The sequence below is a fragment of the Botrytis byssoidea genome (assembly GCF_014898295.1).
Source record: "Botrytis byssoidea strain MUCL 94 chromosome Unknown BBYS_010, whole genome shotgun sequence".
Classification (NCBI taxonomy): Eukaryota; Fungi; Ascomycota; class Leotiomycetes; order Helotiales; family Sclerotiniaceae; genus Botrytis; species Botrytis byssoidea.
The window spans coordinates 343,110-359,206 of record NW_024065851.1 but is presented as its reverse complement, the minus strand read 5'-3'; the positions used below and the strand labels follow the sequence as shown (position 1 = coordinate 359,206).

The 16,097-nt window shown below is 43.7% G+C and overlaps 7 protein-coding genes across 7 annotated transcripts; 1 reads left to right on the top strand and 6 right to left on the bottom strand.

Moving 5' to 3' along the window:
- Positions 1 to 175: 175 nt before the first annotated feature.
- EAE97_005754 (uncharacterized protein) lies at positions 176 to 2,121 on the bottom strand. The gene is made up of 2 exons (XM_038876266.1): positions 719 to 2,121; positions 176 to 652 (listed from the first exon to the last, which is right to left on the bottom strand). Exons 1-2 carry the CDS (start codon positions 1,886 to 1,888, stop codon positions 482 to 484), a joined length of 1,341 nt encoding a protein of 446 aa, XP_038732742.1. The 5' UTR covers positions 1,889 to 2,121; the 3' UTR covers positions 176 to 481.
- A 468-nt stretch (positions 2,122 to 2,589) lies between these two features.
- Positions 2,590 to 4,870, bottom strand: EAE97_005753 (uncharacterized protein; the record flags this gene model as incomplete). Its single annotated transcript, XM_038876265.1, has 4 exons — positions 2,590 to 3,334; positions 3,392 to 4,281; positions 4,343 to 4,733; positions 4,847 to 4,870. The coding sequence occupies 4 exons, from the start codon at positions 4,868 to 4,870 to the stop codon at positions 2,813 to 2,815; spliced, it is 1,827 nt and encodes a 608-aa protein (XP_038732741.1). The 3' UTR covers positions 2,590 to 2,812.
- Positions 4,871 to 5,532: 662 nt separating this feature from the next.
- EAE97_005752 (uncharacterized protein) lies at positions 5,533 to 6,043 on the bottom strand (the record flags this gene model as incomplete). Its single annotated transcript, XM_038876264.1, has 2 exons — positions 5,533 to 5,726; positions 5,800 to 6,043. The coding sequence occupies 2 exons, from the start codon at positions 6,041 to 6,043 to the stop codon at positions 5,533 to 5,535; spliced, it is 438 nt and encodes a 145-aa protein (XP_038732740.1).
- Positions 6,044 to 7,414: 1,371 nt separating this feature from the next.
- Positions 7,415 to 8,817, top strand: EAE97_005751 (uncharacterized protein; the record flags this gene model as incomplete). The annotated part of the gene is made up of 2 exons (XM_038876263.1): positions 7,415 to 7,519; positions 7,729 to 8,817. The coding sequence occupies 2 exons, from the start codon at positions 7,415 to 7,417 to the stop codon at positions 8,815 to 8,817; spliced, it is 1,194 nt and encodes a 397-aa protein (XP_038732739.1).
- A 307-nt stretch (positions 8,818 to 9,124) lies between these two features.
- Positions 9,125 to 10,585, bottom strand: EAE97_005750 (uncharacterized protein; the record flags this gene model as incomplete). Its single annotated transcript, XM_038876262.1, has 3 exons — positions 9,125 to 9,809; positions 9,873 to 10,190; positions 10,266 to 10,585. 3 exons carry the CDS (start codon positions 10,583 to 10,585, stop codon positions 9,125 to 9,127), a joined length of 1,323 nt encoding a protein of 440 aa, XP_038732738.1.
- Positions 10,586 to 12,192: 1,607 nt separating this feature from the next.
- On the bottom strand, positions 12,193 to 12,738 carry EAE97_005749 (uncharacterized protein; the record flags this gene model as incomplete). Its single annotated transcript, XM_038876261.1, has 1 exon — positions 12,193 to 12,738. One exon carries the CDS (start codon positions 12,736 to 12,738, stop codon positions 12,193 to 12,195), a length of 546 nt encoding a protein of 181 aa, XP_038732737.1.
- Positions 12,739 to 13,862: 1,124 nt separating this feature from the next.
- Positions 13,863 to 15,767, bottom strand: EAE97_005748 (uncharacterized protein; the record flags this gene model as incomplete). Its single annotated transcript, XM_038876260.1, has 5 exons — positions 13,863 to 14,339; positions 14,414 to 14,657; positions 14,706 to 14,854; positions 14,906 to 15,177; positions 15,524 to 15,767. 5 exons carry the CDS (start codon positions 15,765 to 15,767, stop codon positions 13,863 to 13,865), a joined length of 1,386 nt encoding a protein of 461 aa, XP_038732736.1.
- Between the last annotated feature and the right edge of the window lie 330 nt (positions 15,768 to 16,097).

Here is a 16,097-nt window from a genome sequence, read left to right as displayed (position 1 = left end):
ATTTACTAGTTTCTGCAGGAACGAGATGATGCATACGAGGGCGTGTCTTTGATGATTGCCGGGCAAAATAACCGAACTCACTAATATTTATTATATGATTTTTATAATGAATATAACTCTATGAATATTAATAAGTTTATTTTATCAAATTTATATATAAGTCTTGATATAAAAAATTATTCGAATTTGAAAAGATTTTTCAAATATTATTTTTACTTCAATTGCTATTGAATTCCAAAATAGATGAGTTTGTGCTTATTTTAATAAGGAAATGTTATTGTGCACGGACCCGGCATTCATCAAAGACACGCTCTCGTATAGTGCGGGAAATTCCCGCGTAATAATTGCCAATGAAGCAAATTTATTTGACTACATCTACAGCCATCCAAACCTTATCCTATGCGGATTGACTTTGCGTTAGTATCCAAGAGGAATGATCTCTATCAAAGCTCAAGTATCGCTCCTTAACGAAGCCATTTCCTCATGCAAGGCCAGGTATGGTAAATGTGACGATGCCATCCCATACCCTCACAGCTGCTACATCAGGCTCGTTCCCAGAACCTCGAGTTCTCGCCAATTGTGATATTTGTAGTGCTGTGGCTGTGAGATGTAGAGGGTACCTGAGACGGCTTGCTTCCTCGATTGCTGTATTCTATTTGATTGTGAGCACCATATACTCACAGGGCATGATTTTGAAGGGATCTTGGAAATTACTTACTAGACGAGCAATAACATCATTAATGGAGGATTTCGAGGCACACTTTCCACTTAGCAAAGCTGGCACTCTATCCACGAACATGGCGCTTGCTCCAGCCGCCCCTTTTACTACATCGTAAAGCATCCCGGTATCTAGACCAATAGCTTGACCAAAAGCCATTGCTTCTACTGCTGCGACTAAATGTACACCTGCTAGTATATCTTCAACTAGCTTCAATCTCGGGTCATCCGCACTTGTAGTAAAGGCTGCAGTCTGTTCGGAGACAAGACTTGGCCGGGTGGGCATATAAACTCTGATAAGCCCAGAATCATCGTCTAGACCAAACCCAGAACGTACGCCGGACGCCAATACTTGCTCGGCTGCAGAGCAAAGGAACAGTGGACATTTGACTCGACGGCCATCGGCTGTCACTATACCCATATCTTTGACAAAAATATTCAAAGCCGAAAATGGATGAAGATTATTCTCCAACATATGTGGTACCCTATTTCCTAACATCCAGCTCTCTCCAGATGACTTAACAAGATAGTCAAGAGCCTGCTTGGTATTAAGTCCCAGGAATGCAGCAAATCCCATTGCTTCTGATGCCATAATCATGTGTATACCCGCGAGAGCTTGGTGTACCATTTTAACCTTGGTACCCGCCCCCAACCCACCAGGGATTAGATGTAATGGATCTGCCATGGCGTCCAATACCGGATTCGCGGCTCTCAACGATTTTTCCGGCCCCGAAGCGAGAACCACAAGCGTACCAAGAGCTGCTCGACCGGTTCCTCCGGACACAGGTGCATCTACCAATTCCACATCTCTCCTGTTATATTTATTGTCGAGCAATTCTCTAACTTCCGGTACGTGTTCGGGGAAAGCGGTGGAGCTTAATATTATCGTAGCATTCGGCTGCAATTCGTCAATAGCTCCAGTGACATCGTCAAAAAGAACCGAAAGCGTTTGCGCAGCTGTCGCTACCATGATCACGATGTATTTTGCATTGGCGACGGCAGATCGAGGCGTGGTAGCCGTGTTTCCGCCCGCAGATCTGAATCTCTCGAGGGTGGGTTCGTGGACATCGAAGCCAGTAACAGCGAATGTTTTGAGGAGATTCGTAGCCATGCCCATCCCCATAGCTCCAAGACCGATGAAGGCCACGACTGGTTCATCAAATGAAGGCATGTTGTCAATGTGGAATGAACGATAGAAGAAGAACGGGAACAACAAGAATTGAGCAAATGCTACTTAAACTTGAAGAGGGGTAATCTGAAGTTCTCCATCATGAATCTTCCCCTACCAAACTCAGCATTGAAGGAACCATATAAATGGTTCCATCCAGTATCGGTACCCCTCATAATTCATCCCAACGGCAGAACAAACATGACGTTCATGTCCACGTACATAAATAATACAGCGGTACGGATCACTTACCATTTTTGTTTCTGTTTCGTGGGGGTTGTCGGATAAATCAACCCCCATAAACTTCCCCCGCTCCAATCAAACCAATCAAAAAAGCGATGTACTGAAGAAATATTTATGCTTTTTGAATATACGATATCAAATCAAATAATTAACTTTCCTATTTGTAGGGTAAAGTATAATGACAAGTAATCAGGATATTTCAAATCATTTCTTTCTCATTTTTGCTCTTTACATTCAAGTGCATATTATTAATGTTTCTTTCCGATATCAAGATATCAACCCTGGGATCTTCAATGTATAGGCTATTTTGAAGAGTGGCTCCCCTTTTTTCATCATAAAATCCCAGTAGATGGACAAATACACTTTACTTGCTCAGAATAAAGTCTCGGAATATTAATATCCTCTTCATACTCACAATATGAGGTATTGAATCTTTCTATTTCATTTTCTACTTTTCTATACGAACCAATTTTCCAAATTCCAAGAATACCCATTAAAATATTACCATGCCATCCCATTTCAACGCCATTCATATCTCATCCATGTATACCTCGCGGCATATCATCTATCATCTAAACAGTACTACTGTTTTTTCTTCTCTTAGTTCTCCAACCTTGAATTCTAATCTCCTTCTTCCCTCTATTTCTATGACCCATCCCGATCATCTCTAAAAGGACTTTCTCCTCACGAGCAAGTTCCAAATCCACTTTGACACCCAGTTCCACAGTACGTACTCGTACTACCACACCATCCATACTGCGAGCAGCAATTTCCAAACGAGCTTCCCTGGCACGTATACCCATTACCACACGACGCATCAGATGAGACTTTCAACGACACTGTTGCAGTTGCTCTTGGCGTCGTAGATGTAGGTGTTGATGCAGATGCAGATGTAGACGTAGCTGAGCTTGTAGTTCCACTACTACCATTATTTCCGATGTTATCATCAGCAGCGCCAATACTCTGCGGATTCCAGAACACTTCGTTGGGATCAATGGTTTGTTTAATGGCCAACAATTTGTTATAGGCAGTTTGTCCGTATCCGAGCATCGCGGCATCGTTTGCGCTTAGTTCTGGATCTACATAGTTGAGATATACCCCAAAATCGCTAGATGCACCAGCTGAAAGGGCGCTATTGAGAGAGTCGACGAAGGGTGTTATAGCGTCATCATATGGTGGCAAAGAGTTGGATGTAAAGCCGTAGTTCTGTCAAGTGTTAGTTAGGTGTGCAAATACTCGAATTGTCAAGAAAAGGTGTCTTACCTGGAAAACCCAATGAGCATCACGATCAGAGTATGCCGAAGAGTCAGAAGAAGGCACATTTATCTGACTATCGGCACCTCCATACAAATCAATAATAGTATACCAAGGGGAAGGAGCACTTCTTCCTTGATTCAGAATATAGGTGAAGTAGCTAGTCAGCTGAGCGGAAGTCAACGGCTCTGCGTTCTTCGTAACCACAGACTTGGCATAAAATGTATCGTGAGCAGCATATCCAGTCAATGGCTCTTGAAGCTGCCCTCCATTGTTTGCACTGACCAAAGCATCTGTCCATCCTAGAGATTTAACACTGCTACTATCAGCGGTGGGAAAAGCGGACAAAATTTCTGGAAAAGTGACGCTCTCGAATTGGTTCTGATCACAGCTCATGCACCAGCCACTAAGACTGAATGATCCATAGCTGTCGGTGTAAATACCCAATGTGATATTTTTGTTGATCTTGGTAGCATCGAGGGTAAGTTCTTGGAGTTTGGTGAAGGACGAGACAGCAGTGCTGACACTATCTAGTGTTGCGGGAATACTCGCTGCGAAGGTAAGAACGGACGATGGAGCGGCAAAAGTCTGGAGGTAGAAGGCTATTGCGATAGCAAATGAATCGGCAGCTCCTCTCATTGCGTAAAAGATATCAGGATAAGCTGTGGCTGTCGTGTGGAGTTGTGTTCCATTGGCAAGAACTACATCGAGACCAACGATGGTATCAAGAGCCAGACCCCAAAATCTAGATGCGTATCCATAACCTCCATGAGTGAAATGTCCACCTATTCCAACCCCTGGGCATGTTCCATGTGGAACAGCTCGTTTACCCTGACTGTAGAGTCCAAGAGCGAGATTTCCTAAACGTACACCTCCTCCAACGGTAGCAATATTGGTTTCTAGAACATTTTTGATTAGACGTCGTTCAGAACGCAGATTCAAGATACAGTTCGAACTTACGAGCATCAACGCTTATAGAATTGAAGTTCTCGAGACTGACGATAAGACTTCCATCTTTACCACCAGTTGAATAGCTAGCATATGAATGCCCGCCTGATTTAGCCTGTACTTTAAGTCCGGCAGCGGCGGCACAAGTGATTGCGTCACTGACATGTTGTGAGGTGGTAGGTAAAGTGACAACAGCAGGGGTATATGGTAACCGAAGATTATAAGGGGAAATGGTTGTAGCCCATGAAGATGAGGAACTATCTTGATATGGAACAGAGTGCTGAGTCAAGCAGTCTTGAATGCTTGAAGCGCGGGTTTCGACTCCACCAAACGGGTATGAAGAAGCCAGCGGGATAACTAACAAGCCAAATATGAATCGGGCCATGATGATTCGATAGCCATGCTAGAAATCGTGTTAGCAACATGATCTTTTGACAGTAGTACTTCACGTGATTGTGGCAACGAGTCTAAGAGCTTTGAAGACTGTTAAGTACGATTTTATTTGTGCGTGCTTACAATTTGTGGATTCGTCCGATACATTGTGTATTTGCGATTTCTGGTGGGGGGCGATGGCTAGTCAGGTAAGAAAAAACCAAAAGGAAAGAAATACGAATGAAGAATGATGTCGAACTTGAACAATGAAGAGAAATATGAGCTTTTAAGAACACCACATCATGGCTCTCCTGAGAGGTCATGATTCAAGTCACTTTGATGCCGAACCATGGTACTCCGTACCGTTGGAATAGGAGAAATTGTGGATGGCTTCAATATTTGGTTGACATTTTTGCTGATCACCAACTGCCAAGGCCCCGCCGACAGGGACTGAGCACTTGCAGCAGACGCCAAAAAATAAAAATAGGCATAAATATGTAAGGAGTTGGGTGTGTTTGCGGGTTCCATTGTGTTGCTCTCAGAACAATTTGGCCAAAGCTGCGGTGAATCACTATTGATGACAGGCATTGACACATGCGGATATCCACAAAATATCTTGTACCATAAAGTAAATACGAACTGCAGCCTACTAAGCTGCTCTCAGCTGTGTACGCCACCCATTCATGCCATTTCCATATAATTTGACAAGTTCCATTCAGAACTCTTCCAAACGCCTTGTCCAAACGATATTATCGTTGTCATACGCATTCCGTGTCTCCTGTCATGTCGTACACATTCGTAAAGCTTCATTGATCGAAGCCTAGGGTCAATCAATTACCTTCCCCCGGGTTTGGGATCCCATCCCCACTTCTGCTATGATATTGCTTTCTCAAAAATTGTTCAATTGGCACATCGTGTTGTGGCCGAACTGGGGGTGCTTCATTGCCCTTCACCGTTGTATCCTCCGGTCCTTGTTCCAAAGTTGATTTTTGTAATGCGCTTATGCCTGGTATCCACGAAAATGCTTTCATCATTAGCAGTCTGCTGTTGGGATTTTATGGTTCAGCCTGATCAGCAATGCTGAATTATTTGCCTACCTTTCTCTGTCAGGCTTTCTTCTTCCTTTTCTGGTTGTCCTCCACAGGCAGCTTGATTCAATTTATCTTTAAAATCGCCCTTCCTAAACTTGTTCCCGTGTGCATCTTTTCCCACCATGTTCTTGTCTTGGTCAGGATCATAAACACCATCTTTAGAAATCGCAGATACACTGTTGGCCACAGTCTCGTATGCGGAAGAAGCTGTATTCTTCAATTGATCGATGGTCGAGGGTTGAGATGACATGTTGAAGAAGTCTGTGGTCAGTCAGTCAGTCAGCCTCCAACAAGATATAATACCAAACAGAGGATTGCTGGGTGGAAGGAGTGCCAACCGAGTCAATTGAAGGCTGGCAATGCTGTGAGAACTAGCCAACACGCGTAGATGTGAGGATTGAAGATAAAAGGTATATAATGGATTTAAAGAAACGAACGAGCCTGGAATCGAAAATAATCTGTTATCGATGTGATTGTATGGTTATCGCTTGTAACGTAACATACAACATAATGCCCTTTGTCCTCGTCCCTGACAGAGAATATCACCAAGTTATCCGCTTGACGTCAGTGAGGGAGAAACAGCCAAGCAATTGCTTTAAGGTGTCATCTTCCGATTACCCGTTGGAGGCATATGAAATCTTGAGAAAGTTGGATAGATAATCGAATCAATTAATCATAATAACCAAGCTGCCGCAACGAAGCTCAAAATAGTATCAATCAATTCTTATATTGTCAGCCCTATAGGTTATTCTTCCATATGGCCCACCTACTGACAATAAGTACCGGTACAGCCCCCTTTCGGTCTCTACCCGGATCAAGTTAATCGCCGCTATTTGGATGCTCCGTTCTTTTGTACTGTAATTTGTGAAAATCATAACAAGACAAGAATAAGATTCTATGAAGATCAGGAACAACCTTGATCCAGGAACAGGTATTGCACATCAGTCTGAAGCCTTTTACTCCATACATAGATAGGTACATAGGTACTTATTAGTAACCTTAAATACGGGTAGGTGATTGGTATTTCCAGTCTTAGACCGACCCCGCTTGATTATGTGCGACACGATGCCACTCTTACTCGCGTAATAACTAATCTTTTATAAGTCGATGTTGATTGAACGAGATAAAGTAGAGTGAGTGAGTGAGTGACTATGTATGCTAGCTGCTCCATTCAAGCTTCATATGGCATTGGATATATAGGATTTCTTTATCCATTATTCTCAATCAACCAATGATCAGTAAGCAGCTATCTATTAAGGTTAACATCTCAAATAAACCTAAATAGATCACCACCTGGAAGAGGAACATTAAAGCATTGTTGAATTGTTCTTCGGACTTTACTACTTCTGCCGAAATCCCCGATTTGGTTTTAGCTACTCGTTTTTCATCAACGACTACATTCTGGATATATTTATATTAATACCAGGTGCTGGACTCATCTTGTGACATACATACATATATATACATAAGAGCTTATTGGAGATTCGCAAGGAAACAGAGCAGAGTGATATATACTCGGGGATCTACATCGCACCCACGCCGAGGTTCCCCATTAACGTCAAGCATTAATTCCAGATTCCAGACTCGAGTGTGGACTGACTATAATTCTGTAACCATAACGATGGATAATGATGTCACAAGACCCGATAAAATGTTCAGTTCCTCTCGTCGCTCTCACCGGAAAACGAGGACGGGGTGCAATAATTGTAAGAGGAGAAAGATTAAGGTTAGTTGAAGCTGTCGTTTGACTGATCCGTTGTACATCCTTCTCCTACCCAAGCCGGCAACAGTACACACACAGGTGAGTTCCAGATCTTCATTTCACATTCTACAAAACATTCCATTTGACATTGTGTATTCTTAGTGCCAATTTCTTGTTACCCTCACTTGAGTGTTGATAGGCCTCAGTTCAACAGTGGCTAATTCATCGATTAGTGTGGCGAAGGAAGACCTAGCTGCTTGAATTGTATCAAGCATTCAGTACCATGTGATTATTCAAAAGCAGATGCAGCAACTTCAGCAAAGAATATACCACTCTCCTCTCCCGGATCATCAACTTCAGTTTCAGCTCCAAATAATGTGCTGGGTCGAATTGTCGAGGGCCAAGACCCATATCTGAATCTTATGGATTTGGAGGTCTTCAACAACTTCTGCATATCGACAAGCAACTCGCTGAACTCCAATCCTGTGGTGAGAAAGATATATCAAACCACAATTGTCCAGATTGCGTTTCAGCACGAATTCGTCATGCGTGCGCTGCTCGCTCTATCAGCCCTCCACATGGCTCGCAATAGGCCTGATCGGAGTCAACAACTTCATGAGTATTCAAAGCAGCAACATGAGGCGGCACTCCGTCAAGGCACTGCGTTCATTCCTCAAATTACCACTGAGACCTGTGCAGCGCTTCATGTCTTCTCGATATTCACCGGCATGCACACATTAGGTCGACCTCGCTGCGTGGATGAATTTGTCATTGTCGGCGAAAATGGCATTACATCATGGCTTGTGCTATTTCGAGGCGTAGCCGCAATCATCGAGCAATTCAAAGATGCACTTTTAACAGGGCCTTTGGCCACCTTGTTCAAAGCCAGAGAAGAAAGAGTCATGTTGCGTCAAACATACGCAGATGATGAGGTTGAACATCTAAGTCACCTAAGAATCGCAATTGAAACCACAGTACCCGATGAGCATGAAGTACAAATATATACCGAGGCTATCCGCGGCTTGGAAATATCCTATAAATTCATGTACAAGTGTCCAGCTGAGCAATATGAGACGGGAGACATTTTCATCTGGCTTTTTCGTGTGCCTGATGAGTACTTGAGTCGTCTGAATGACGGCACTCAAGAAGCATTAGCCATTCTCGCATATTCGGTTGTGTGCTTTAAGAAGTTGGAAAGTCTCTGGTGGATAGAAGGATGGAGCAATCATTTGATGGCCAATATCTATCAATTTTTAGATGAAGAACATAGACTATGGGTCCAGGCACCTATTGATGAGATTGGTTGGGTCCCATATCAATGATCAGAAACTGTTAGAATCGCAAAATCCAAGGATTTCTTGGGCTCAGTTGGGATGAGAACAAATCAAAGTTGAGAGTCATCTTTATTCATATTTCTTTCTTAATTGTGTCACTTTTGTTTGTTCAAGAAAAATTTAAACATCGCTCTCATCTATATTCTCCATTATGGATTGTACCTTCATAAATTCATTATATTCACTTCAGCCTTTAAATATGTACAATAGAATCATCAAACCTCTCGATTATGCCCATGCAAATCTTCAAAATGTTAACCTCCCGTTCAATCATTTCTCCTTCTCTTTGCTCTGCCTAGTAAATATCATTACTGGTATAGTTTTCCCTAGCAGCGAATTGCAACATGCCAGCCCCAATATCGAAAACGGTAACGACGTTCTTCTGGAAGGTGTCGCCCAAAATGTACAAATCATCGGCGGTATCACTTCCACCATCATTGATACCGCTAATGCAAACATCTTTTCCATCAACAGTACCGGTGTAGAGAATCATATCGAGAGGATTAGTATAGAAAACTGTACCACCAATCTTGATACTGAAAACAGGTGGAACAGCAGTACAAGACACGACATACGAGCCCTGATCGCTACTGTACACGGCAGCCGGCACGAAAGCCTTATTAATAGCATTAGCCATCGCGGTAGGAAGGTAATTAAGCGTGGTTCCCGAATCGATAATGTATTGAGGAGTTGCAGCGCCGGAGATGGCTTTTCCATTTAGATACGCGGCATCGATTTTGATGGTGTAGAAATCGTATGCTTTGGGGTATCCGGTGGCGGATGTAACAAGGATAGGGGTGCTTGCGAAATCTTGCACGAAGTTGACGGGGGGGACACCGCCGAGAGCGAGGTAGCCGGCGGGGCCGGAGACGTCGCGCTCAATGACAAGACTGAAGAGGGAGTCGACGAGTCCTTCTTTGTACATAGTGGTGAAGATGGGGTCGTAGACTACTTTGGTGGAACCTTTGTAGGCGGATGTGCTGATGGGGTGTTAGTATGAGTTTTTTTCTTTATATTGTTTGATGTTTGTGGGGAAAACTTACATTGCGGGATAAGCCATACCGACCAAACCACTGGTGGTTCCGTCACCGTTCCATGCAGCAGATGTGACTAAAGCGACAGTGGTGGTTACATTGATACCAGCGAAAGTCACGGGCTGCGATCCAAGAACACCAGTGAGATACTCTCCATCGCCATATTTAATGGAAAATTCTTCGCCCGAGATGGCTTTGAAGGTCGAATCTTTGGTGTAGGCAGGGCCAAATGCACAGGTGGCTTCCGAGGCACTCTTTCCGGTATCGAGATCAACACAAGAATACCCAGTCTCGGCTAACCAAGTATCACTAGATCCGGTATCGACACTAGATGAGAGGAAAAAAAGTAAGTCTATAATATCTTCCAATCATCGGGTTAACTATTTCCAGGAAAGCACTTACATAACCTCAAAAGTCTGCGTTCCAAATGTGATATCCGTAGTAAATTCTTGTCCTTCAAACAAACTGATAAGAGCAGTTGAACTTCCATTAACGATATCCAAATTCTTCAAGAATTTAGCTGCGCTTCTGACTTCGGAGCCTCCGGTAGATTTCTTGGTAAGTTCCAAGACATTGTCTGTGACGACTGGAATACTTCTAGGTCTAGAAGGAACGACACTACGAACAGAAATCTTTGAGTTTGGGGCGCGGGGAAGTGAGCGAGCGGAAGTGAGGGAGAGGAGAGAAAGAGTGGTAAGGGTGGAGAGGACGGAGAAATACATCTTGAAGGACGTCCTATTGGGGAAAATCCGGGAGAGTAGAAAAGAAGCTGGCACTTAAAAGAATGCTACAGGAGAAAGAGAAGAGGCAATAAGCCAAGAGAGGCAGAGGCTTCTTCATATACTCTTTCCTCATAACGCGCGCAAATCTGCAAATGATAGCATCATACATTCACCACTCTTTCGCTATCAGATTAATATCACATTCCCTTGCAAAATTCTCTTCACCTGCACGGTGCCGATCCAAAAAGGCAGTTGAAGAACGATATCCGCAATGAGTAGATAGAGTAGTTTCCTATCAGAGATACCATGATCCGCTGCAAGGCACACTAGCACCGACGCCCCTCTATCAAATCCCGATATCTAGATTCTTCGGCATTGAGACGACACATCTCACCAATGATTGGTGGATAAAGAGCCAAGAGAAAGAATCACAAATCCAGGAACAGAGTAGTATTGCGGAGAAAGACAGTTCGTATGTACAGCAAGACTGGAGGTGTGCAAGACGAATAGAAATCCAGATAAGCATTTCTAATCCCCGCAGCAATCATGAGCACGATTATTGGCGCAGATAAGTGGGAGTGGATGGCGAGGATGGCGAGGATGGGATCATCCGAAATCCGTCCTTATCACACGCAAAAGGGAAGGAGATATCGTAAGCGGCCTGTAGTTTGACAGGGGGCTGGTGCTTTCAAGCTTTTGTGGAGAGTTTTGCGACCCGGGCCGTCGTATTATGCACTAGGGAGGGGGGAAAGATGGTTGTCAATTACCGAAAGAGCTCGAATTATGTGATATTGTAGGGGGTTGAATAGGGTCTTGAGGGATAATGTGTAGTTGTGATATGGTTTTTACTGGTCAATTTGGCAGATGATTAGTATTTTATGCTCTGATACACGGTATACCCGATATTTAATCTGTTATGTGATCTGACGATACGACTAGAGCTAAAATACCTGGCTTGTAGTTAACCTTATTGTTATGTAGTCAATGATGAACAAGTCTCTTGTAGAACTATCTTTTACTAGGTATAACAGTCAATGTCATGTTATCTCATATCTGCTGATATGTTATTGTTTGTATTAATCAATTCATGATTACCGAAGTCACATCATCAATTAAGGGGAAACTTGCCATTTGGGGTTTTTGTAAGATTTATTGCTTTGGGGCTCTGAATGGGAAAAAGAATATCAATGACCTCCACTGGAGACACCAAGGCAATCAAATTGGTCCTGTTTTCTGTTAATAAAACTTCGGTCTCATCTTCACTTACCTTATCACTAATGCTCATCTGAACACTATATAGCACACCGAAAACGAAGGAAAAGAAGGAAAATTGGAATCACAAAGGAAATGGAAAGGGGAATATTAAAAAAGAAAAATAGTTGATTTTTTGGTGGGTTTTCTCGAAAAGGAAATACAAAATCAAATGCAAAACTTCTATCGCATCCCAGATTGTACTACAAATGAAGGATGGAAGATGTTACCATTGTGTTGGATCTATGGATCTTGATACTGTGACTCTCGAAGTAGGAAACTGTGTTACAAAGGAAATATGGAAGAAATTACCATTGTGTTATACTGACCGGCGGTGGGGTATGGAATCGGGGTTCTCAAGGAGAACCGGCGAGGTTGGCTCGGAACCAACCATTCAATCTGCGCTCCATTCTCGATCCAACTGTGATCTGTGCGACTTCCTGAGATCCGACCTTGCTAAACAATTTCCATTGTTTGAAGCTGAGGCGGTAGAAGTGGCAAGCGTTGGTGAGCTGCGTGAAGTTTTCGTTCGGCATGCGAAAGACGACTTCGCAGCGGGCGAGGCGAGAGAACTGGTTGATGGCTGTGACGAGATTGAAGAAGACGTGGCTGTGGTTAGACTTCTCGACGTCGGAGCGGTATCCGGGAAGTGTTACTGAGACCAAGCAGGTTTTAGTGAAAACCGAGTAGAGTGCGACGATGCGGTGGAAGTCTTGAACCTGGGTGTCTGTGGGAAACTTCTTCTGGGCAAGGTTGATGGAGAGTGCGAGAGTTTCACCTCCGAAGGTGACCCAAGGGTGGTTGGGGATTTGTCCGGGGGCGAGTGTCGCGGTGGAAACAGGAGCTGGAGCGACTCTATCCTCTCGGATGAGAAGCGTTCTAAGTGCTGGTGTGGCTGGCATCTTGCCTGTTGAGTGGTTGCGAGTAGGATCTGGTTGATAATTCTGATTGTTGCTTAAAAGTCTTGCTTGAAAGTCTTGATCGAATTGTCTGTAGATGAAGCTCGAGTAGCGGATGAGTGGACGGGGAATTGAATGATAGGGAAAGAGACAAGCTCTTAAATAGTGGAACAGGAGGTGCTATTTCAATACTGTTTCGATACCTAAACAAGAAGCTCAATGCGAGAACAACCTCACTGCTTAATCCAGCATTGTTTCGCGCATTCTTAACACGAACGATGCTGCGAACTTCTTGAGATTCATGTAACGCAATTTTTCAGACATTGAACAGAGGAACTGTGACCATAACCAGAGGCTAGCCCGCCAGTTCATCCCATCCATCGGACCAAGTAACAAATTGGAGACTTCTTTCAGATTGACAATGTAAGCCTCTCTTTGTGCACTGTGAACAACCACCTACTGTTAGTAGAGGTCGTTAGGCTCCGATCTCAGGTGCGGGTGATGCGAATAAATTCTCATATTCAGAGACGTAGCATTTCGTTGAGTGAGACTTCTCACAGCTCCAACAGCATTTATATAAACTAAAAACGTCAATCATAACCAGCCAGTTGGACTACTTAACTTTGCGGCAATTGTTTTAGGGGTTTGTAAAGCATAGAGACTTAAGTGCAGGTTCCTCTGTCGGTCTATAATCTATTTTAGTACGGCAAAAAAGCTTGTGGGTTATATGAAAGAGTTTGTTATCAGGTTTCGGGAGGAATGATCTTCAATATGACGAGGAATGGAACAAGGACGAGTTTTCTTGTGCACTTGAGTAAGAATAATGAAGTTTGTTTTCCGTCACAAAGGGACGTGGAGATAGTATTGACAAAATTGACAGGTCACAATTTCAACCAGATCGCTCAATGTTAATTGTTCCTGTGCGCTAGCGATGTTGACTATTTAGTTGTTCTTCTGCTAGTACATATACATATGTGTGAAGAAGATCTTCCAGTTTCAATGGCTGATTAGTTGCAAAAGAAGTACTTTACTAGTTTATTTGCACATAAAAAGACAACCACGCGTCGCGAAATGGATGTCAAGACCGTAATACAAAATTGTGTAACAGACGGGCCTCGCTACTGTTCTCAGTGTACGCCATTCGCAGCCGCCATTCCATTCAAGGCCGGAGGAGGTGGTGGTACAGGTCCAAAGGGTCTTGGAGGCACTGGGTGAACATCTTCCTCTGTATCGTCGTCATATTCTCCCTCACTTCCTTCCTCACCCTCTTCGTACTCGTACTCGCTCTCCGTGCCTTCTAAATCTCCTTCGGCATACTCTCCTTCCACGGCTCCTGCCATGCCTTGGGTAAGACCTCGTCCTTGCCTCTGCATCTGATCAATGATATCTCTCAACTTTTCATTCCTCGTCTTTAATGCCTCGATTTCATGGGAACTCTTGGTACGCTCCTCGGCCATCGTAAGTATGTTCTTATTGGTAGCTTCGTGCTTTCGAGTCAAAGCCATGTTTTCCTTTTCGAGACGTTTCGTCTTTTTCGACATTTCTTCCATTTCCTTGCGAAACGTTAGAAATAAGTCATTGCTGTTGTTGAGCGTATCTTCCACCTGGCGGGCAATTAGCTCTAGGCATCCAATAGCAGCAAAAAACCGACTATCGCATGTAGAAAAGTAGGTCCTACCTGCTTGAACTTCTCCACATAAATGTTCAACTGATTTCGCAACTCGGTTTCGGTTTTGGAAAAAGTTAGAACCTGCTGATTCAACTGTTTTGCCCGATTTACCTCCTGCTCAGCAGCTCTTCGTTCACGCTCGAACCTAGCAAGATTATACTGAACTTCGAGCTCCTTTGTACGCAGCAGAGAATGGAAATGGAGCTCTCGTAATTCGTACTGATCAATCAATGACTTGAACTTTGCTTTGAAACTGCAAGGGCATTAGTGCTTGGACTAGCGTTAACATGAAGGAACTTACAGTTCGTCAAGCTCAGGATTGATAACCACAGTTTTCGGATTATCCTTCGTATGCTGATAGTCCTGGAATTGCCACAGAATTTCACTACACTTCTGATCCCATTCTTCTTTGGCGATCTTTTCATTATCTTGTAGAGTTTTGTTTTCACCCTAACCCCGCTTAGCATCTGTAAAATCGCATGCACCCAACAGAATGCGCACCTTGAGTCTATTGTTCTCTTTCTGTAATTCCCTGCAGAGCTTCTCCAACTTCTCTCGGAGGACGACGGCTTTGCCAAGGTCGGTTCTCGCGACGTCTTTTTCCTTCTGCAGTACATCACCACGCTTCTTGTTTTTCTGATTATCTCGCTCCAGTCGTTTCATGTCCGCAAGGTGTTCGGTGACCCTCTTCTGGAGTGTCTCGATTTTTTGAAGATCGTCCATTTTGGATATTGAGGAATTCAGTTCTCGATTCGCTTTTTTGACTTCGCGTTCTTGATAGCACAATACGTTAGCAATTTTTTCAAGCAGAACTCAATCTCGCATTGCCCCTCCATCTGCACTCGCGGGGGACTTCAGAAAGAGCATATCAGCCCTGTGGTATCTACAAATTGAAGAAATAGAGCAGGGGCATTTCGATCGATCGTGGAACCCCCTCCAAAAAGGACACCCCTCATTCTTGAATCGACCACACTCAATAATTCAGTTCTGAAGCGAAGCGCTTACCCCTCTCCTTCCACCGCGACGCACTTCGAGCAGACAACGCACACGACAGCAAAAATTTGGTGCAGCATGCAAATCGGTAATAGGGAGGGAGTTTCTAGAACGGACAAAACGAACCAATCTCTGCCTCTTGATCCTTCTCTCCAGCTGCATCTAGTTCCAGTTGCGAGATTTTGGCCGCAATAAGTTTTGAGGCTTCACTCGGATCCGTCCCCTTCTTCTGTTTTCCCTTCTTAACTCCAGCATCGTTATGGTGATGATGTCCATTGGGATAATCGGCATGGGTATGGTTCGCATTCATAGAGGTGGTTCTTGAATTCGTAGGGCCAGGTGCGTAAGTGGGATTTGCCCCAGTCGACATTGTTAAAATTCAAGTGTGAGTATCTAGGTACTTATCGTTTATGTGCGACGACTAATTTTGTCGCAATGCGATTTTCTGATTTTTCATGTATTGCCTCTCTGCACGTTGACGTTCTTTCTCAAAATAAGATATTACGAGGTTGACTGTATAACCAAGCTAGTGTGGCCGAGCCGGACACTCGGGCAATCAAAAACACGAAAATTCACTGAAGCGAACCTTCCAATAGTGAAATCAGTAATCATATTCCTTTGCGCCTCACCATATTAATTCACCCTCGTTTCTTCCCTTCCTTCCATCGTCCTTTCATTACCTCTCTCACACTTTTTTTCT

What these genes read in the sequence shown, in the direction of transcription:
- EAE97_005754 (XM_038876266.1), bottom strand. Translation starts at nt 1,888, where the DNA reads ATGCCTTCATTTGATGAACCAGTCGTGGCCTTCATCGGTCTTGGAGCT. An exon ending in ATGATGTTATTGCTCGTCTA is followed by an intron (nt 653 to 718) that starts GTAAGTAATTTC and finishes ACAATCAAATAG; the next exon opens with AATACAGCAATCGAGGAAGC.